Genomic DNA, 23,083 nt, shown 5'->3' on the forward strand with positions numbered 1-23,083 from the left:
AAAAGGGCTTTCCTCCGGGGTGGGTCCTATGATGCAGATAAAATCAGAGTGGTAACTGAAAGTCTTTCCATATTCACTGCATTTATAGAACTTCTTTCCAGCATGAATCCATGTATGTCAAGTTAAGGAAGAGCTGTCACAAAAGGCTTTTCTACGTTCTTCGCCCTCCAGGAGTTTTTCCCCACTGGATAAAATCAGAGTGGTCTACAAAGGTATTTCCACATTCACTGTACCCATAGGCTTTCTGTCCAGTGTGAATATGCTGGTTCTCTGTGAGGTGTGACCTGTGATTGAAGGCCTCCTCACACTCAATGCATTCATATGGCTTCTCCCCAATGTGGATGCTGTAGTGTTGAGTGAGGCCAGCCCTCTTGAGAAGGGTTTTCCCATATTAATCACATTAACAGGGCTTCACTCCAGGTTGAGTCCACTGATGTTGAAGATGGAAGCAATTATATTTTTAACATGGATTTGGTTATTTACTGAGACTTCAGCAACTGCGAATTTGTAATAAGGTCTGAGTGGCTGGGGAAGCTGATGCAGGAGAGGGAGCTGACCAGAGGCACAAAGCAGATGTGCAGAGATCAGGTGGGAATCTGCCAGCATCATGCAGGCGAGAGATGATGATAGCATGGACAAGGTGTTAGTGGTGGAGCTGATGAGCTGATGGATTCAGGAGATGTGTATGATGTAGAATGGACAGACCTCAGGATGGCTAGATGTTGGGCTTGATGGTGATAGAGGTGTTGGGCTGTTGCCTGTGTTTCCTGCCTTCTCAACTTTCTAGATGGCAGGGTCATTCACTACAGCTAGGGAGGTAGGAGGAGTGGTCAAGATCATGAGTTCCTTCTCAGGCATGATGAATATGAAATGCCTTTGAGACATTCACGTGGAGACGTGGGATTGAGGAGAGGGGTGAAATTTTGGAACAAACTCCAAGGAGCTGAGGAGGGGTTGGGCAGAAACATGTAGCTGGCTGTGCAGCCAGAGGGACTACCAAAGAGAGACCATCACTCTCATATGGTGCCAGTCAACACAGTGATGGCTTCTGGTGCTCTCAGCAGCCCAGCTGTGGGACAGGCAAGGTCAAAGACACCTAAACGTTTTACAGAACAGAAGGGATGACATGGGGAAAGGATTGCTTCTGAGTGTCTGATTGACAAACAGAAAAATGTATGCATATATGGAGAGATAAATGGATAAAGAAGGTAGGAAATGGTGGGATGCAGAGTATAAATGGAGGTATTAATAGTAGAGAAAGAAAGGCTCTTTTCATCTGAGCTCTGAAGGAAATGTATGATATTACTCTTATTCATTACGATTAATGTCATTACATACATGATATCAATATCAATATCAAAGCTAACTTTTTGTGAGGCACTATGTGTCAGGTATTATACTAAGTTTACATATTTTCTAGTTAGATCCTCAAACAATCCAATGGGATAAAATGAGATAATATTGGGTTAGCCAAAATGTTCGTTCGGGCTTTTCTGTAAGATGTTTCATTTGGAAAAACACAAATGAACTTTTTTGGCCAACCCAGTATTATTACTATCATTTTCTAACTGTAGGCTGAGTGTAGCAGACTAAGTAGAGGTTCACCAAACCCATTTTCTCTTCTCCTTGGGCACACAGCTAAGCCATTTCCTAGCTCTGAGAATACAGGTGTGGCCAAATGCCCAGGTTTCATTAGTGGGATGTCAGTGCAGTGGTGATGGCAATGTTATGTGTACAAGTGGGTATGACTTCTTTCATTCCTCTCTCATTTCCCCTCTGCTGGACAGAGAATGCCAGGAAAGCCTAAATTAAGCCACATGTTGACAATAAAAGGTACCTTGTTCCCTGAATAGCTGTGTGGTACAGAGCTTCCCACTGACTTACGCAGATCTTGACATGAATGAGGAAAAGAAAAAGACAAAAACAAAACTCCCTGTGCTGAGCTGCTGAGATTATAGTTTCTAGCATTAATTTAAATAAGCTGGCATTAACTTAGCTTATTTCTAACAATGATGAGATCACTCAACATCCCCATGGTCACAAAGCTGAAGAGAGACAAAGCCAGGTGTTAATCTCAAAGATATGAAGCCTACAGTCTGACATTTACCTGAGACAACCTACTCCTCCCCAAGTAATGGGGAAGAGTGTAACTGGGTGAGAGGACAGGCCAAAGGGCTCCATGGCCGCTGGGCCCCCAGGGAGGTCACAACAAGAGGCTTCCCAGTGGTCCCCTACTGGTCTGCAGGGTGCACTGACCCACCACCTGCTGGCTATTGGTCACCCACCTGGACAGGAACTTTAGGCGAGGTCTCTCTTCAGCATGCATAGATTTTGCTCATTCTTCAGCAGGTGGATCAGTTCTGGTTTTGGAATAGGATACTCTGATCATGGAAAAACAGGACAGCAGTGTTTGAGTAAAGGCACAAATGAACCTCTCTTATTCAGTATGATATTCAAAGATGGGATCTTGGAATGAGGCTGCTCCCACACCTGCAAAGGAAGTGCTGACCTGTGAGTGACCTGGAAACCAAGAGCACAAACATCCTTGGACCAAAGGTCTATAGAGGGTAGTGATGGCTGTCTACCTAACACCCATTCCCCCCGATCTCCATCCCACAGAGTCAAATTCAAGGGTACCCTTTCCTTTATACACAGCCATGGGACCCCAGGAAGGTGACACCCTCATCTTGGAAGCTATTTTCAGTGTTCCAACCTCCCTGGGCATCAGAAGCACTTGGGAATGCCAGGTTTTGACCATGAGCCAAATGGAACGAAATTTCTGGGGAAGAAGCCTGGACAAGAATGCCTTAAAAGCTCTCCAAGTCACTCTGATTCACTCCGTTATAAAGCAGAAACTAACATACCATTATGAAGCAATCATACTCCAATAAAAATGTTTAAAAAAATAAAAAATAAAAAATGAATAAAGCTGTTAAAACAAGTGATCCAGGTACCCAGGGAGGACTGAAAAGTATAAGTCAACTGATGCCTGACTGTCTGACCTCTTTCTGTTTCATTTGGGAAATGTTGAGTGTTCTGCTATTCTGGAGCTATGATTTGTGATGGTGCAAAGTGAAGCAAAGGGAATCTGTATAAACCAGAAGACATCTGCATCAACAGTCTCAGGACAGAAGTTAATCCTTGTACTATGAATCTCACAAAAAAGGATGTTGAGTGAAAGACTCCGAACATAAAGCAGTGTACACTGTGTGATTCCATTCATATAATGTTCAGGAACGGGCCAATCCAATCTCTGGGTGTGGAGGTCAGCAGAGTGGTGTCTTTGGTGGGGAACTGACTGAGAGACTGGGGAAAACCTGCTTTGGGGCAAAAAATGCTCCACAACTTGATCCAGGTGGAAGTCATATGAGTGGGTACACGGATATATGTACAGTTGAGCTAGACACTGAAGACTGTACATTTTATTGAATATAAGTTATACCTCAAATAAGCATATTCAAATAATAACTCATGCTAAAAACTGTCATAGATGTCTTTGGGCAGCAGCTTCCTGGAGGGGAGAGAACTGGGTTCAGAATGAGCAAAAGATACTGTGAGAATTAGTGGAGTAGCAACAGTCATGTCAGGAGCAGGGCCTGCCATGGGGTGTGAGTGACCAGGGAGCATTAGCTGTGTCCACTATTATAAACTGATTTTTTAAAAACAGTTGACCCATATTTTGTTTACTTAAATTGATTTCTTCAGAAGGGGAATCTTGTATCACTTGTAAATGGTAAAAATAGATTCCCTTTTCACAAATAGGTTACCATCAAAATATAACAATGAAAGCAGAATAATGTTGTAAGTTCCAGCAAGCTTATGTGGCCTTCCCTGCAGTATGAGTCAGGGGCTGCTCCTTGTGTTGAAAAGGAAAATTAGCCAAAGTTACGGGAGACATCAATGATTTCTCACTAAACTAAGACTCTCCTGACAAGAATCAGAGGCAGGAAAGAGAAGGGGAAAAGGAACGGCTTTCTCAGGTATCCATCAACGCCAGCTGATATTGTCTGCACACCCTCGAACATCATCTTCTGTACCAGCAGAGGATTGTGGCCTAGGCCTTAGGAAGCAAGGGACGATCATGCAGGCATCTGGGAAAATAGCCTTTAAACCGAGATTGTGTAGTTTCACTGTTGCTGGGTGGCCTGCCTGACCCATGGACGTTTTGGAAAATGGTATTTCATCTCTAACCCCTGCTCACTGGGTTATGGGGACACCTAATCCAACAAAGCTTGACCATTCAGTTTCGCTCCAGTGAGAATCTGGAATAAGGGCCTGAGACTAAGGCCAGCCTGTACTAGGTATTGGAGTGAAGGTGGGCTTCATTTAGTTCTTGATTTTACTTCCTGTTTTTTGGCCCTTCATCGTGCTTGGCTGGACACAGGGAGACCAGGAAAGAGGAGGTGGGACAGGAACACAGCAGGAGTTATGGGTGGGAGGGAGGGTGGACTCCAGGGGCCTTGTCTACCAGTCAGGCCTGGAGTAAGAGGGTAAAATGAAGAAAGAGGCTGCGGGTTCCCCACACGGGAGGGAGGTCATCCTTACCCAGTAAGACCAGAAGACTGAAGGTCTCCAGCATTACCTCCTGATACAGGGTCTTCTGTGCCAGATCCAATTGCCCCCACTCCTCCCAAGTGAAGGTCATGGCCAAGTACCTGAAGGTCATCGATACCTGGAAAGTCAAACGGAGACAGCCACCTTGACTTTGGGACTGTTAGATGAGATTAGAGTCTGTTGCTTGCTCACTGCTAAAGATACAGAGAGACTCAAGGCCTTAATCACCAAGCACATCTAGTGAGCCAAGCTCTTTAATGTGTTCAGTGTGGAGGCTGATGCTGCCTTTGACATAATGCAGTTGTGCCAGAGAGAAATGCCATCAATGGGGGAAGCCATTGGAGAATGACACAAGGTTAGGACAAGTCCATAGGACTATAAGGTGCAGACAGTAAGTGCTCTGGTGTGTCAGAGAATGGGAAAATAAGATAAAAATTCCAATAATAATGGCAGCAGCAGCTGAGCCTCACTGTGTATCAGCACCATGCCAAGGGCTTCATATGGTCTGTTAAAGTGTCTAAAGTCCCAGGTCTGGACCCAGATTCCTAGGTTTCAGTCCATTCTTTAGAAACAAAAATTTGCCAGGTACATGACCTTGGGGAAAGCACTTCATTTTTTTTTTAACCCTCTTAACAAAAATTATTTTAAATTAATTTTTATTGGAGTATAGTTGCTTTACAATGTTGTGTTAGTTTCTACTGTACAGCAAAATGAATCAGCTATACATATACATATATCCCTTTCTTTTTTGATTTCCTTCCCATTTAGGTCACCACAGTGCATTAAGTAGAGTTGCCTGTGCTCTACAGTAGGTTCTTATTAGTTATCTATTTTATACATAGTATCAATAGTGTATATGTGTCAATCCCAATTTCCCAACTCCTCCCACCCTCCCTCCCACCTTGGTATCCATACAGTTGTTCTCTATGTCTGTGTCTCTATTTCTGCCTTGCAAATAAGATCATCCATACCATTTTTCTTTTTTTTTTTTTTCAGTACGCGGGCCTCTCACTATTGTGGCCTCTCCCGTTGCGGAGCACAGGCTCCGGACAGGCAGGCTCAGCGGCCATGGCTCACGAGCCCAGCCACTCCGCGGCATGTGGGATCTTCCTGGACCAGGGCACGAACCCGTGTCCCCTGCATCGGCAGGTGGACTCTCAACCACTACGCCACCAGGGAAACCCCCATCCATACCATTTTTCTAAATTCCACATATATGCATTAATATATGATATTTATTTTTCTCTGACTTACTTCACTCTGTATGACACTCTCTAGGTCCATCCACATCTCTACAAATGACCCAATTTTGTTCCTTTTTATGGCTGAGTAATATTCCATTGTATATATGTACCACATATTCTTTATCCATTCCTCTGTTGATGGACATTTAGGTTGCTTTCATGTCCTGGATATTGTAAATAGTGCTGCTATGAACATTGGGATGCAAGTGTCTTTTTGAATTATGATTTTCTCTGGGTATATGCCCAGCAGTGGTATTGTTGGGTCATATGGTAGTTCTATTTTTAGTTTTTTAAGGAACCTCCAAACTGTTTTTCATAGTGGCTGTATCAATTTACATTCCCACCAACAGTGCATGAGGGTTCCCTTTTCTCCACACCCTCTCCAGCATTTCCTGTTTGTAGATTTTTGGATGATGGCCGTTCTGATTGGTATGAGGTGATACCTCAGGGAAGTTTTGATTTGAGTCTCTCTAACAATTAGTGATGTTGAACATCTTTTCATGTGTTTGTTGGCTGTCTGTATGTCTTCTTTGGAGAAATATCTATTTAGGTCTTCCACCCATGTTTTGATTGGGTTGTTTGTTTTTTTGATACTGAGCTGCATGAGCTGCTTGTATATTCTGGAGATTAATCCTTTGTCAGTTGCTTCGTTTGCAAATATTTTCTCCCATTCTGAGGGTTGTCTTTTCCTCTTGTTTATGGTTTCCTTTGCTGTGCAAAAGTTTTAAGTTTAATTAGGCCCCAATTGTTTATTTTTGTTTTTATTTTCATCACTCTAGGAGGTGGGTCAAAAAAGATCTTGCTGCAATTTATGTCAAAGAGTGTTCTGCCTATGTTTTCCTCTAAGAGTTTTATAGTGTCCTTACATTTAGGCCTTACATTTAGGTCTTTAATCCATTTTGAGTTTATTTTTGTGTACGGTGTTAGGAAGTGTTCTAATTTCATTCTTTTACGTGTAGCTGCCCAGTTTTCCCAGCACCATTTATTGAAGAGGCTGTCTTTTCTCCATTGTATATTTTTGCCTCCTTTGTCATAGATTAGGTGATCATAGGTGCATGGGTTTGTCTCTGGGCTTTCTATCCTGTTCCATTGATCTATATTTCTGTTTTTGTGCCAGTATCATAGTGTCTTGATTACTGTAGCTTTGTAGTATAGTCTGAAGTCAGGGAGCCTGATTCCTCCAGCTCCGTTTTCCTTTCTCAAGATTGCTTTGGCTATTCGGCGTCTTTTGTGTTTCCATACAAATTATAAAAATTTTTGTTGTAGTTCTGTGAAAAATGCCATTGGTAATTTAATAGGGATTGCATTGAATCTGTAGATTGCTTTGGTAATATAGTCATTTTCACAATATTGATTCTTCCAATCCAGGGACATGGTATATCTCTCCATCTGTTTGTGTCATCTTTGATTTCTTTCATCAGTATCTTATAGTTTTCTGTGTACACGTCTTTTGCCTCCTTAGGTAGGTTTATTCCTAGGTATTTTATTCTTTTTGTTGCAGTGGTAAATAGGATTGTTTCCTTAAATTCTCTTTCTGATCTCTCGCTGTTAATGTATAGGAATGCAAGAGATTTCTGTGTATTAATTTTGTATCCTATGACTACTAAATTCATTGATTAGCTCTAGTAGTTTTCTGGGGGCATCTTTATAATTTTCTATGTATAATGTCATAATTTTCTATGTATAATGTCATGTCATCTGCAAACAGTGACAGTTTTACTTCTTCTTTTCCAAGTTGGACTCTTTTATTTCTTTTTCTTCTCTGATTGCCATGGCTAGGACTTCCAAAACTATGTTGAATAATAGTGGCGAGAGTGGACACCCTTGTCTTATTCCTGATCTTAGAGGAAATGCTTTCAGTTTTTCACCATTGAGAATAATGTTTACTGTGGGTTTGTCATATGTGGCCTTTATTATGTTGAGGTAGTTTCCCTCTATGCCCACTTTCTGGAGAGTTTTTTTTTTAAAACATAAATGGGTATTGAATTTTGTTGAAAGCTTTTTCTGCATCTATTGAGATGATCATATGGTTTTTCTCCTTCAATTTGTTAATATGGTGTGTCACATTGATTGATTTGCATGTACTGAAGAATCCTAACATCCCTGGGATAAATCCCATTTGATCATGGTGTATGATCCTTTTAATGGGCTGTTGGATTTGGTTTGCTAGTATTTTATGTCTATGTTCATCAGTGATATTGGCTTGTAATTTTCTTTTTTTTGTGATATCTTTGTCTGGTTTTGGTATCAGGGTGATGATGGCCCCGTAAAATGAGTTTGGAAGTATTCCACCCTCAAGCACTTCATTTCTTTGAGCCTCAACTTCCCCATAGATATAGTAATAGTTACCACATCACTAGGTTGTTCTGAGAATTAAAGAAAAAATGTTGCAAAAGCAAACACTGGAGTGAACGGCTTATGTAAGGACTGAGAGTGTGTGTGTGTGTGTGTGTGTGTGTGTGTGTGTGTGTGTGTGTGTAAGAGTTTGGAAGTTTCTTTCTTCTTTTTTTGTAATTACTAGTAATTATATTTCTTAGAACCATATCAGATTTACAGAAAAAGTCAGCAGATAATAGAGAATTCCCATATTTACCACTTCCCTCCCCAGTTTCTCCTATTATTAACATCTTACATTAGTATGGTATATTTGTTACAATTAATGAAACAGTATTGATAAATTATTATTAACTGAAGTCCATAGTTCATTCTGACTACCTCAGTATTTATCTAATGTCATTTTTCTATTCTAGAACCCCATCCAAGATACCACACTGCATTAGTTATGCCTCCTTAGGCTCTTCTTGGCTGTGACAGTTTCTCAGACTTTGCTTGTTTTTGATGATCTTGACAGTTTGGGTCAGGTATATTGTAGGATGCCCCTCTATTGGAACTTAACTGTTGTTTTTTTTTCATGATTGTGGGACTTGTCTAATGGGCCTATCGTTGTGGGGGAGGAAGATCACAGATGTAGAATGCCATTTTTACCACATCATAGGAAGGGTACATACTATCAACATGATTTATGGCTGCCTATTGATGTTCACTTTGATTACTTGGCTGAAGTAGTGTTCATCAGGGTTCCCCACTGTCCATACTGTACTCTTAGAAAGTAAGTCACTATGCACTGCCCATACTTGAGGAGTGGGGAGTTATACTCCCTCTCCCTTAGTGTGGAGTATCTACTAAGTTTTTTAGAATTCTTCAGCACAGGTGATTTGTCTTTTATTCCCCATTTATTAACTTACTCAATAATCTATTTGTATCAATATGTATTCATATACTGTTGTACTTTGAGGTCTAATTATATATATATATATATATATATATACACACACACACACACAGATTATATATATATATATATATATATATAGTTACTCAAATTTTTCCATCTTTGGCTAATGGGAGCTCTTTCAGTTGGTTCCCTGTGTCTCTTTGACATACTTCCATAATTGTGTGTTTTTTTAGAGAACTTCCTTACTTTCTGGCATTACTAGATTGACCCAGTCCTAGACTCAGCCACTTCTCCAAGGAGCCTTGATTCATTTTATTAGAGAATTGTATTAGAATTAAGATCTGAGCACTAGGTGTGCTCACTGTTACTTGGGATGTCATTGCTTTCAGGCCCTCTCAGCTATAAAACAAAGAAATATGTGTATACACTAATCTGTATCTGTATAGACCATCTGTATCTATATAAAATTAAACATGAGTTCTTACTGATGCCTCCACTCTAATCCACTACCACATGGATCATTCTAGTCTCCTTTCTTTACTTATCTGTAAATTCCTGCTCCAACAGTGAGACACCTGGCTCCTACCACCCACCATCCATTTACTTAATAGTTCATTTCCAGGGTACATATATAGCACTATCAGAATTGTTAACCTGTACTCCTGCGGGGACAACTTTATCAATTAAAGTGCATATTTGCAGTTCAATTTGCCTTTAGTCTTATAGATCCCATTCATTTCCAAAGTTACTTAGATCAGCACCTTTTCCCCATTCCCTCTGTGAGGCTCTTTCATACATTCATAATACAGTTAGATTCTCCAGTTGCAGTATGCTTTATTTTCTGGGATCTCTCAATCTCCTAAATTGTTATTTTAATTTGCACACATTAGGTTCACTTTTTGTATTGTACAGTTCTATAGGTTTTGACAAATATATAACAGTATCAGAGAATAATTTCACAGCCATAAAAATCCCCTGTGCTTTATATATTCATCCCTCCAACCTTCCCTCTAACCCCTAGCAACCACTGATCTTACTGTATCTATAGTTTTGCCTTTTACCGAATGTCATATAATTAGAATCATACAGTTGCCTTTCCAGACTAGCTTCTTTCACTTAGCAATTGCATATAAGAATACACATTAAAAAGAAGAATTTAATGAGTCCCCACATACAGATCACTCAGTTTCGACATTTATCCTAATTTTTGCTACTCTTGTTTCATCTGTCCCCTCTTTTTTTTCCTGGTTGGAGCAGTTTAAGGAAAATCCTATAATTACTTCAGTATGCATCTCCCACAGATAAGAACATTTAAAAAATATAACCATGCCAATATCATACCTAAAAAATGTAAAAAGATTCCTTAATACTCAGTTTGTACTTAAAATTTCCTGATTATATCAAAGATGGCATTTTATTGTTGGTTTGTTCAGTTCATCATCCAAACAAGACCAGTCTCTCTCTCTCTCCCTCTCTCTCTCTCTCCCTCTCTCTTTCAATCTCATAAAGAAGAAAAATCTTTTGTCATCACAAATGAGATGTTGGGCAATAGAATAAACTCTTACATCAAGCTAATTTTGGTGTTGTTTACAAATATAAACATCAAGAGATTTTTTTTCAGAGAGCCCAAGAGAGAGTAGATATTAATTAGAATGAAATTTCAGCAAAGCAAGCTGAATTTTGTTTTATTTTGTCCTGGTGTTGCATTATTTCTGCACCATATCCACTTAACATGAACAGAAGTAAGAAGAACTACAATCCTGCAACCTGTGGAACAAAAACCACATTCACAGAAAGACAGACAAGATGAAAAGGCAGAGGGCTATGTACCAGATGAAAGAACAAGATAAAACCCCAGAAAAACAACTAAATGAAGTGGAGATAGGCAACCTTCCAGAAAAAGAATTCAGAATAATGATGGTGAAGATGATCCAGGACCTCGGAAAAAGAATGGAGGCAAAGGTCGAGAAGATGCAAGAAATATTTAACAAAGACCTAGAAGAATTAAAGAACAAACAAACAGAGATGAACAGTACAATAACTGAAATGAAAAATACACTAGAAGGAATCAACAGAATAACTGAGGCAGAAGAATGGATAAATGACCTGGAAGACAGAATGGTGGAATTCACTGCTGTGGGACAGAGTAAAGAAAAAAGAATGAAAAGAAATGAAGACAGCCTAAGAGACCTCTGGGACAACATTAAATGCAACAACATTTGCATTATAGGGGTCCCAGAAGGAGAAGAGAGAGAGAAAGGACCCGAGAAAATATTTGAAGAGATTATAGTCAAAACCTTCCCTAACATGGGAAAGGAAATAGCCACCCAAGTCCAGAAAGTGCAGAGAGTCCCATACAGGATAAACCCAAGGAGAAACACGCCAAGACACATAGTAATCAAATTGGCAAAAATTAAAGACAAAGAAAAATTATTGAAAGCAGCAAGGGAAAAACGACAAATAACATACAAGGGAACTCCCATAAGGTTAACAGCTGATTTCTCCGCAGAAACTCTACAAGCCAGAAGGGAGTGGCAAGACATATTTAAAGTGATGAAAGGGAAGAACCTACAACCAAGATTACTCTACCCGGCAAGGATCTCATTCAGATTCAATGGAGAAATCAAAAGCTTTACAGACAAGCAAAAGCTAAGAGAATTCAGCATCACCAAACCAGCTCTACAACAAATGCTAAAGGAACTTTTCTAACTGGGAAACACAAGAGAAGAAAAGGACCTACAAAAACAAACCCAAAACAATTAAGAAAATGGTAATAGGAACATACATATCGATAATTACCTTAAACGTGAATGGATTAAATGCTCCAACCAAAAGACACAGGATCGCTGAATGGATACAAAAACAAGACCCATATATATGCTGTCTACAAGAGACCCCCTTCAGACCTAGGGACACATACAGACTGAAAGTGAAGGGATGGAAAAAGATATTCCATGCAAATGGACATCAAAAGACAGCTGGAGTAGCAATACTCATAACAGATAAAATAGACTTTAAAATAAAGAATGTTACAAGAGACAAGGAAGGACACTACATAATGATCAAGGGATCAATCCAAGAAGAAGATATAACAATTATAAATATATATGCACCCAACATAGGAGCACCTCAATACATAAGGCAACTGCTAACAGCTATAAAAGAGGAAATCAACAGTAACACAATAATAGTGGGAGACTTTAACACCTCACTTACACCAATGGACAGATCATCTAAACAGAAAATTAATAAGGAAACACAAGTTTTAAATGACACAATACACCGGACAGATTTAGTTGGTATTTATAGGACATTCCATCCAAAAACAGCAGATTACACTTTCTTCTCAAGTACACACAGAACATTCTCCAGGATAGATCACATCTTGGGTCACAAATCAAGCCTCAGTAAATTTAAGAAAATTGAAATCATATCAAGTATCTTTTCTGACCACAACGCTATGAGATTAGAAATCAATTACAGGGAGAAAAACGTAAAAAAACACAAACACATGGAGGCTAAACAATATGTTACTAAATAACCAAGAGATCACTGAAGAAATCAAAGAGGAAATCAAAAAATACCTAGAGACAAATGACAATGAAAACACAATGATCCAAAACCTATGGGATGCAGCAAAAGCAGTTCTAAGAGGGAAGTTTATAGCAATACAATCCTACCTCAAGAAACAACAAACATCTCAAATAAACAACCTAACCTTACACCTAAAGGAACTGGAGAAAGAAGAACAAACAAAACCCAGAGTTAGTAGACGGAAAGAAATCATAAAGATCAGAGCAGAAATAAATGAAATAGAAACAAAGAAGACAATATCCACTTAGCACTTCCACCTGTGCAGAAAATAATCTATGCAAATAGTTGGTCTACAGAAGTCATGCTCAAAGTGTGAAGCAGAGACTACTGAAGCAGAGACTCTGGCAATGGAGCCCAGCAATCTCTGTGTTAACAAGCCCTCCAGGTGATTCTTTGCTTAAAAAATAAGTTTCTGGTGTATAGCATTATAATTCAGTATCTGTACAAACTGCAAAGTGATCACCACCACAAGTCTACCATCCATTACCATACAGTTGACCCCCTTTGTTTTTGCCCATTCCTCATCCCCATTCCCCTCTGCTAATGACTAATCTGATCTCTGCATCTATGAGTTTTATTTCACTTGTTTGTTTGCTTTTAGAGTCCACATATGAGCGATATGAGTGATAAGTGATACATTCCAATATATGTAAAGAACTCATACAAGTCAACAACAAAAAAACAAACAATCCAATGTAAAAAATGGGGAGAGGATCTGAATATTTTTCTTAAAAAGACATACAGATGGCCAATTCAGGCACATGAAAAGATGTTCAACGTCACTAATTATGGAAAATGCAAATCAAAACCACAAAGAAAAAGGTATATGTAGGGCAAACAAAATGAAAAAAAAACCCCCACAATGAGACATCACCTCACACTGTTAAAATGGTTATCATTGAAAAGATAGGAAATAACAAATGTTGGAGAGGGTGTGGAGAAAAGGGAACCCTAGTACACTGTTGGGACTGTAAATTGGTGCAGCCACCATGGAAAACAGTATGGAGATTCCTCTTAAAAATAGAGCTACCATATGACCCAGCTATTCCATTCCTGGGTACTTATCCAAAAAACACAAAAATACTAATTTGAAAAGATATATGCACCTATATGTTCATTGCAGCACTATGTACAACAGCCAAGATACAGAAACAACCTAAATTCCATCAATGGATGAATGGATAAAGAATATGTATATATACACAATGGAATACTACTCAGACATAAAAAAGAATAGAATCCTGTCATTTGCAACATGAATGGTATTATTATGCTAAGTGAAAAAAGCAGATGGAGAAAGACAAATATTTCCATGTCTTTTGTGAATTGACAGCTCATTTTAAAAAATCACTGAGGGGCTTCCCTGGTGGCGCAGTGGTTGAGAGTCCACCTGCCGATGCAGGGGACATGGGTTCGTGCCCCAGTCCGGGAGGATCCCACATGCCGCGGAGCAGCTGGGCCCGTGAGCCATGGCCGCTGAGCCTGCGCGTCCGGAGCCTGTGCTCCGCAACGGGAGAGGCCACAACAGTGAGAGGCCTGTGTACTGCAAAAAAAAAAAAATCACTGAATTCCATTGTATGTATATACCACAATTTTGTTTTGTTCGTTTTGTTTTGTGTGTGTGTGTTATCGCTGTTGTTGTTTTAGTCCAGTCACATATAGAATGACATCTTGCTTTTGGTTTTGGGAAATTATGAATAAGGCTGGATTCATGTGCAAGTTTTTGTGTGGACATAAGTTTTCAACTCAATAGAGTAAATACATAGCAGCATGACTGCTGGATCATATGGCAAGACAAGTTTAACTTTTTAAGAAATTGCCAAACTGTCTTGCAAAGTGGCTGCATTAGTCGGCTCGGGCTACCATAACAAAATACCACAGACTGGGTGGCTTAAACAACAAAAATTTATTTCCTCACACCCCTGGGGGCTGGAATTCCAAGATCAAGACATCAGAAAATTCAGTTTCTATAAGAGCTCTCTCCCTGGCTTGCAGATGGCTGCCTTCTTGTTCTGTGCTCACATGGCCTTCCTCTGTGTGCACACATAGAGAGGGAGAGAGACAGATCTGGTATCTCTTCCTCTTTTAATATAGACACCAGTCCTATTGGATTAGTGCCCTACCCTTCTGCCCTCATTTAACTTTAATTAGCTCCTTAAAGACCCTGTCTCCCAATACAGTCACACTGGGGGTTAGGGCTTTAATACATGATTTGCGGGGGGAGGGGACCCATAACAATAGCTATACCATTTTGCATTCCCAGTAGCAATGAATGAGAGTTCCTGTTGCACTACATACTTGCCAGAATTAGGTATTATCAGGTTTTTAAAAATTTATTCAGTCTAATAGACGTGTGTGGGTATCTCATTAATTTCTTAATTTACAATTCCCTAATGACATCTGATGTACATCTTTTTATATGCTTGTTTGCCCTATCTATATCTTCTTTGGTAAGGTATTTGTTCAGATCTTTTGCCCATTTTTCAACTGGGTTGTTTGTTTTCTTACTGTTGAGTTTAAGTGTTCTTTACCTCACATATTTTGAAGCTCTGTTGTTAGGAACATCCACGTTAAGGGTTGTTATATCTTCTTAGAGAATTGACTTCTTTATCATTATGTAATACCTCCCTGAAAAATTCCCTTGCTTTGAAGACTGATATTAATATAGCTACTCCTACTTTCTTTTGATTAGTGATAATATGGTGTAGCTTTCTCTATCCCTTAACTTTTAACCTGTCAATGTCTTTATATTTAAAGTGGGTTTCTTGTAGATAATATACAGTTGGGTCTTTTTTTTTTAAATCCACTCTGAAGTTTCCATCTCTACAGTTAGTATATTTAGGTCATTCACATTTAAAGTAATTATTGATATAGTTGGATTAATAACGTATTTATAACTGTTTTCTACTTGTTCTTTTCTTAATATTTCCCTCTTTTTCCTGCCTTCTCTGCTTTTAATTGAACATTTTATATCATTATTACAGCTCCTGAGCTGTAAATACCTTTACCTCTCTTCCCAAGACCTGTTCATGCCCCCATTTAGGCTGGGACTCCCAGATTCCTCTCCTGCGCAGATTATCTGCTGCGCCTCAGACCATTAATTAACCACATTGTAACATCTCTACCTTGGACTCCCTAGCCCCTCTTCTATGAGGGGCCCTTTCTGAAAACTTTCTACCCTCACTTGAAAGCTGTTTCCATGGATGGGGTCACCACCTCCAGGGCATCCCTAACAGGGCCAATGGTGTCACCCAGATGCACCCCTTGCTCTCATTGCCACATGCAATGATTCATCTCCAAGGTCCTGTTGGTCATCCCTCAAATGCCAGTTCAGGGTACCCCCCGCCATGTCTCAATATTCAGCTGTCACTTCATTATCACTGTTAATATTGTGCATGTTGGGAGAGGCCCTGAAGGATTGAGAATTTTCAATGTGGCCCTCATATGTGTGGGTACCTCCATGTACCTTCTTGCATGTGACCTTAGCCCTGATTGCTAATACCTACCCCTCTGGGTAAAATGCAAAATGCCCAACAATGACTGCTAATCCACAAGAACATTCCCTACCTCTCCTAGAACCACCTTTGACCAATGATTCCCAAACTGGCTGAATGCAGGCTGACTCTTCCTGTAAGACCTGTAAAGTCCTTGCCCTACTGCCCTGGTCAGATTGCTACTTCCAGGCCTTCCCAGCAGGCATTTCAAAGCAAAGGCTTCTGCTACTTGGTTCAAGCTATTCTCTTCCCACCATGTGTCCCATTGTGCTCACATCCAATCATCAAATATGGGCAAGTCTCTAGGTTGTGCCGAGATGTGCACTCTGGCTCCCTGTTCTGACCCCCATCAGTGCATCATGATGGAGGGAGATTTGTTCTCTCCAAGCCAGGGGGTTCCTGTCTTATCACACTCAATCCATGAAAACTGTGTGATGGCAGCATGTGGCCTATACACCAGGCATTGGGGCACCCCTATCACATGGCTGTCTCACAAGTCTCCATAGAGTATTTGTGTCACCATACTTGCTGTGGTGTGTCAGTACCTCCATCCTGTCTCACAGATCACTGGTGTGTTTTGCCTGTCAGTTGAATGTGTCTCATGTCTGTCACACATCTTTTCTTTATGGATGTGGTATATGTGTCTGGGTCCTGGCTGTGTTGAAGAGTGTTAACATCCCAACATGTCACACAGTGTCCCAAGGGTATGTGGGAAGATTCCAAGGTTGTATTTAGGTATTCACAAACCCATCACACACAATCCCCAAATATATGTGTATGACTCTAGATTGTGCTGCAGTATCACTACACACCTGGTACATTTAGTACCTGACATATTTGTGTGTTTCTAGACTGTGCTTCAGTGTGCTAGCAAAACACACTGTCACACCACATTTCCAGGTGTGTCACCCTCACACATCTGTCATATTTGTGTATCTCCAAGTGTTACCATTACATGCCTGTCTGCCAGGAGCAGACCCCAATTATCCATCTCTTCAATATTTAGTTTACAGGAAAGATGGGAGAAGGGTAAGTACACTAAATCAGAAAGGTGCAAGAAACCAAATCTAGAATGAGATCTATTCTAATGGACAAGTGACCCAGCAACTTCAACAAATAAATAAGAATAAAAGGAGGTAAATAGCAGCTATTGGTTAGCAGACTTATGAAACATACCTATTAAAAGTCATATGGATACATTTTGGATGCTAATCACAATGAATTACCTTAAAAAACAAACATATTTTGGAAACAATTGAGAAAACTGAGTACTGAAAACATATCTTATAAGATTTTAAAGTATTTTTATTTTGTGTGATAAAGCCCTTACATTTTGGAAACACATCATGAAGAGGTTATGAATTAAATGACATGATGTGTATGATTATAAATAACTCAGTAATAAGCATGGGGATAGATGAATCAAGAATGGCCATGCAATGATAAATAATGGAAGACTGGGGAATAGTTCATGAGGCTTCATAACAGTCCTGTCCAGTTTTATATATATATATGTATATATATATATAAAATACCTATTGCAAAAGGGAGATTATATCTTTGTAGTAATAATTTTATGTTAATAAGAATAGGTTAAAAAGAGCAGAAGGAAATATTTTGGTTTCAGGAGTGTAAGCATATATCAAAAACATCAAACTGTACACTCTATGTGCAGTTTAACTGAATCATACCCAATAAAGCTGTTAAAAAACCAAAGGTACTAAATACTCAAAACTTGTCCTTCCTAGTCATTTTACTGTTATCTGTGTTCTTGGGTTTATTTATCGCAACTCTATCAGTATGGTGGAAAAAAATATAATGATGAGCTACTGTGCCTCTCTTCTCATTCCATGTTCAGTGACATCATGTTGGAATCTTGAAATTGGCCACTGTGGGGACCTGCCAGGTGTAAAGGTGAGATGGCTTCTACAACAGAAACTTGCAGTGACATATCTGGCAAGGGACCTGGACAGGCTAGCAAGTGCAAGACAGCTCCTGAAAGCTTGCCACAAACTTGGAACTTATGGAGAATCTCCTCACTGTGGATGTTCATTTATAAAAGGTTCAACATCAGGCAGATGTCTTCCTCACAAAGGCTCTCCTCCAGTGTCACTATATTGAACAAAGAGATTGCATATTCCCTGTATGTGTATAGTGACTCCTCTCTGTGAATTTCCTGCTGCCTAATGAGGTCAAACTATCATCTGAAGGTTTTCCTACATTCACTATACTCACAAGGTCTTTCTGTAGTGTGGACTTTTCTGGTGCTGAACGAGGTTAGACCTTTAGATGAAGATTTTCTTAATTCACTGTACTCATAAAGCCTATCTGATTGAATACTTGGTGCTGAATCAGAGAAGACCTTTGACTGAAGGCTTTCCCACATTCACGGCACTTGTAAAACCTTTCTCCACTGTGGATTTTCTCATGCTGAACAAGGACAGACCTTTGGCCTAAAGTTTTCTCTTCAGACAAGCTTTCAGTGATAAATCAGAGCAGATCTTGAACTGAAAGCTTCTCCACATTTGCTCTATTTCATGAGGCCTTTTTCTAGGGTGCAATCTCCAGTGCTGAATAAGGTGGGTGCTTTGGCTAAAGAATTCCCCACATTCTTTACATTCATAAGGCCTTCCTCTAACGTGAACTATCCAATATTTAATGAGGCTGAAGCTTTCCTAGAGACTCTCCCATACTCATTGCATTCAGAAGGTCTTTCTCCAGTGTGAAATCTCTGGTGTTCAATAAGGCTGGAGCTTTGGCTAAAGGATTTCCCATATTCATTTCATTAATAAGGCCTTTCTCCAGTGAATTCACTGGTGAGAACAGGTCTGTATTTGCAAGCTGAAGACTTCCCCACATTTGTGGAAAGCCTAAGTCCTTTTTCCATTGTGGACTCTCTGGTGCTAAACAAGCGTGTGTTTGTGGTTGAAGGCTTTCCTGAAGTTGTCACACTTCTAATCATTTTTCCTACTGTGAACAGCCACCTCACACTCAGTGCTGCTGTGTGGCTTCTTCTGTTTTAAGTGGGCTGTGTGCTACAAGAGGCCCAAACTGACCAGGAAGCACTTCCCAACTTTGTTACAGGTGAAGGAATTCCTTGGCACATGGAATGTGTAGCTCTTCACAAATGAGGCCCTGCCACATCACTTCTGAAAGTTTTTCTCTACAGTGCTGCTTCTGGTGAAGGTTTACACTAAAAGAATTGTGTCCCACATGCTCCATAAGTGTATGGTTTTTGTCTGGGATGTGTGCCTCTTTCCTCAGCCAAGTGCAAAATGTCTTTCAAGACAGAGACACATGTCTCACAGGGGTGGGCTTTCTGGGGAAAGGGACCTGCTTCGGGAGTCCTGACCTGTGATATTTTTTCTACAGAAACACTCTGCTCAGAAGGTGCCTCCTCATCTTCCACTCCATGCCAATAACCTGAAATCAAAGAAATACAGGTGAAGTGCAGTTGGCTCTGGTGGGAAGGGGCAACCCCAATCACAAATGTGCATCTGATACACTAATGAACGACTGTATGTGAGTCCATAGGATTATTGTCAGGAGGAGGGAATTAGAGTCAGGTTGAGAAGTAGCTGCTGTGCAGTAATGGTCCTCTAAAGGTCACAGCATGGGGGAAATGAAGGATACAGTGAAGGACCAAGTGAAGGAGAAAGGATGGGGTGCAGCACGAAGAGAAGAGCCAGGTCTACAACTCACTCTGAATCGTTTTCAGCACTTGCCTGCTGATGACACAGGAGTGCTGTGCAGAAGGATGTATATGGGCCCAAGAAAACACAATTGCATCCGAGTAGCTCTTGTTCAAAGACTACTTAAAGATATGTGCACATCTCACAACATAATACGTGTGGTGCAATGGTGGAGAACACTGTGAGATGGAGCAGTGGAGAAGAATGGGTGAGAGGTGGAATCCACTGTGAGAACTGAGGATTCACCCTGGGCTGAGAGTCAGTGTAGAAATGACAAGTTGGCAAAGTGTCAAGAATGAAGAAGGAAAGGTAGAAATGAGGTGTGGCCACTGGCACCAAAATAGTAATGGAAACAGAACGGAGTTATGGTATGAAGTGAACACAGCCCTGATGTCACATCCTCTTACCTGCTACTCAATAGGGCCAGGGACCCTCTGAGCCCATTTTGTGGAGCTGGAATCATGCCCACCCTAAGAAGCACCCATAGCTCTTCCCCTATCCCCAGGGGAACATAGTACCTGGATGATGCAAGTTCTAAGGAGAAGACTGGACAGGTGAGTGGTCAGCACTGGCCAGAGCAACTCATAGGAAAGAAAACTCAACATTACCAAAAAACCCTCAGAGGAGGATCTTGCAAGAATAGCCCGTGGGGGACTTCCCTTGTGGCGCAGTGGTTAAGACTCTGCACTCCCAGTGCAGCGGGCCCGGGTTCGATCCCTGGTCAGGGAAGTAGATCCCACATGCATGCTGCAACTATGAGTTCACATGCCACAACTAAGGAGCCAGCGAACCGCAACTAAGGAGCTCACCTACTGCAACTAAGACCCAGTGCAACCAAATAAATAAATAAAATAAATATTTAAAAAAAAGAATAGCCCATGGGCCACAAAAGTAGCGACCATGTCAGTGACTGCGATTACTAGCATAGGCAGATATAAGGATACATCAGCTCGGGGAAGGGAGTAGACCCTAGGGCAGAGGCGTCACCTGGCCAGAGAAAGGGAAAGCAAGGTGAGGTCCCAAAGGCTAACTTCAAGACTCCTGACTCCTTCCCTGCAAGGCTTTGGGGCAGCAGGTATTGGGGCTAAGTGGGAAAAGGACAGTACAAACAGCTCAGCCCTAGCAACCAGAGCACCTACCCGGGGAACTGGGGAAGAAAGCAGTGCCCATGGTCCTGATGTGAGACAGACTAATCTGTTCCTGGGGAAAAGGTATTGGGGCAGGTATGAGGGCCTTACCTACAGAGGCCATAAGTGCAAAGTTCTCCAGCATCACATCGCAGTATAGGAGTTTCTGAGCCTCATTAAGGAGAGCCCATTCCTCCCAGGAGAAGTAAACTGCCACGTCCTCAAAGGTTATACTGCCCTGCCATGATGAGGAGAGAGGAAACCATGAACAGCCTCTATCTCAAGGACCTCCAATCCATACCCCCACATATCCAGCCCACACTCACACTTCTCCCCAGCTCCACAACTCAGATGAGGTATCGGACCCTGGTGCCATTTGTGCCTACTCTCTCCTCATGGCCCCGTTAATTACTGTGTCTAGCCCTTGGCAACATTAGGCAGGTGGGCACATGGATGCCATTAATATCTGGACCTGCCATGCAGGAAGTCTCCCAGATGGTGCTTCCCAAGCACCACCTGGGCCCAAACTTGGGTCCACCTTCATCCTTCAGTCCCCAATACCAGGACCCTGGCGACATCAATTCATACTTCTTCTCCACATGCACATCGTTCTTTAAACTGTGCCTCTCCCGTATCTCCAGACCCCACAGCCACTACCACCACCTCCCTGCCCCATGCACGTGGGGAGACGATAAATCTCTCCCTGGCTTCCCCACGTGTTACTTCCCTCATGGCATCAAGATTATGCAAATGCAAACAGGATTCAGTACTACTCCAGACCCTCAATGGCTCCTGCTGCCAGGGCAGCCTTGAATCCTGCTATGAAAGCCTCAATTTCTGGTTTATTGCTTGTGTCACCCCCCGGCCATTCAGAACCATATGCAGACTTCAGATCCCACTGGTCCTCTTCCACTTCTGTGTTGCACTTGCTGTCCCTTTATTAGTCACAACACTCCTTTCTCAACCTAACCCTCATTCAGAGACCAACCTCAGGGCTCCCCTCCCCCAGCTTAGTGACTCTATCAGACAACCACATTTTCCCCTGAGCTAATCCACCAGCCTGACTGAAACACTCCAGTGTCACCAAAAATCCTGGTAAGTCCATAGATATGTGAATAGGAATCAGCCTCAGCCTCATGTTTCCTCAATTATACCTAGGCCTCTTCATCCGTCTCAGTGTCTACCCTACCCTTGGAAGTCTTGACCCCCTGTCAGACCATCCTCTTCTCAAATCCCCTTTCATGGCCGGTTCTCTCCCTCAACTGTGCTTGTGACGCATACCACCCCTAACCAGGTGCTCTAACAAGAGACCCAGTCCTGGGGCGCCACCTTCCCTTTCCTGGACTGCTAATAGCATTACCCCCATAACCTGAAGATTCCTCCTCCCAAGTGTGATCCACAGCTCCATCTCCTCTTTTTTTAATTAATTAATTAATTTTTGGCTGTGTTGGATCTTCGTTGATGCGTGCAGGCTTTTTCAAGTTGCGGCGAGCTGGGGCTACTCCCCAATGCAGTGCGCAGGCCTCTCATTGCGGTGGCTTCTCTTTGTTGCAGAGCAACAGCTCTAGAGCGCAGGCTCAGTAGTTGTGGTGCATGGGCTTAGGTACTCTGCAGCATGTGGGATCTTCCCGGAACAGGGCTCAAACCCGTGTCCCCTGCATTGGCAGGCGGATTCTTTTTTTTTTTTTTTAACATCTTTATTGGAGTATAATTGCTTTAAATGGTGTGTTAGTTTCTGCTGTATAACCACGTGAATCAGCTATACATATACATATATCCCCATATCCCCTCCCTCTTGCATCTCCCTCCCACCCTCCCTATCCCACCCCTCTAGGTGGTCACAAAGTACTGAGCTGATCTCCCTGCACTATGCGGCTGCTTCCCACTAGCTATCTGTCTATTTTACGTTTGGTAGTGTATATATGTCCATGCCATTCTCTCACTTTGTCCCAGCTTACCCTTCCCCCTCCCCATGTTCTCAAGTCCATTCTCTACGTCTGCGTCTTTATTCCTGTCCTGCCCCTAGGTTCCTCAGAACCATTTTTAAAAAAATATTCCATATATATGTGTCAGCATACGGTATTTTGTTTTTCTCTTTCTGACTTACTTCACTCTGTATGACAGTCTCTAGGTCGATCCACCT

The 23,083-nt window shown here is 41.4% G+C and overlaps 1 protein-coding gene across 1 annotated transcript; it reads right to left on the reverse strand.

Annotated features, from left to right (window-relative positions):
- Positions 1-2,285: 2,285 nt before the first annotated feature.
- On the reverse strand, positions 2,286-22,799 carry LOC125962664 (zinc finger protein 550-like). The gene is made up of 4 exons (XM_049703071.1): positions 21,052-22,799; positions 19,474-19,544; positions 4,546-4,672; positions 2,286-2,381 (listed from the first exon to the last, which is right to left on the reverse strand). Exons 1-4 carry the CDS (start codon positions 21,083-21,085, stop codon positions 2,299-2,301), a joined length of 315 nt encoding a protein of 104 aa, XP_049559028.1. The 5' UTR covers positions 21,086-22,799; the 3' UTR covers positions 2,286-2,298.
- Positions 22,800-23,083: the final 284 nt, after the last annotated feature.

Source organism: Orcinus orca, chromosome 20 (genome assembly GCF_937001465.1).
Source record: "Orcinus orca chromosome 20, mOrcOrc1.1, whole genome shotgun sequence".
Classification (NCBI taxonomy): domain Eukaryota; kingdom Metazoa; phylum Chordata; class Mammalia; order Artiodactyla; family Delphinidae; genus Orcinus; species Orcinus orca.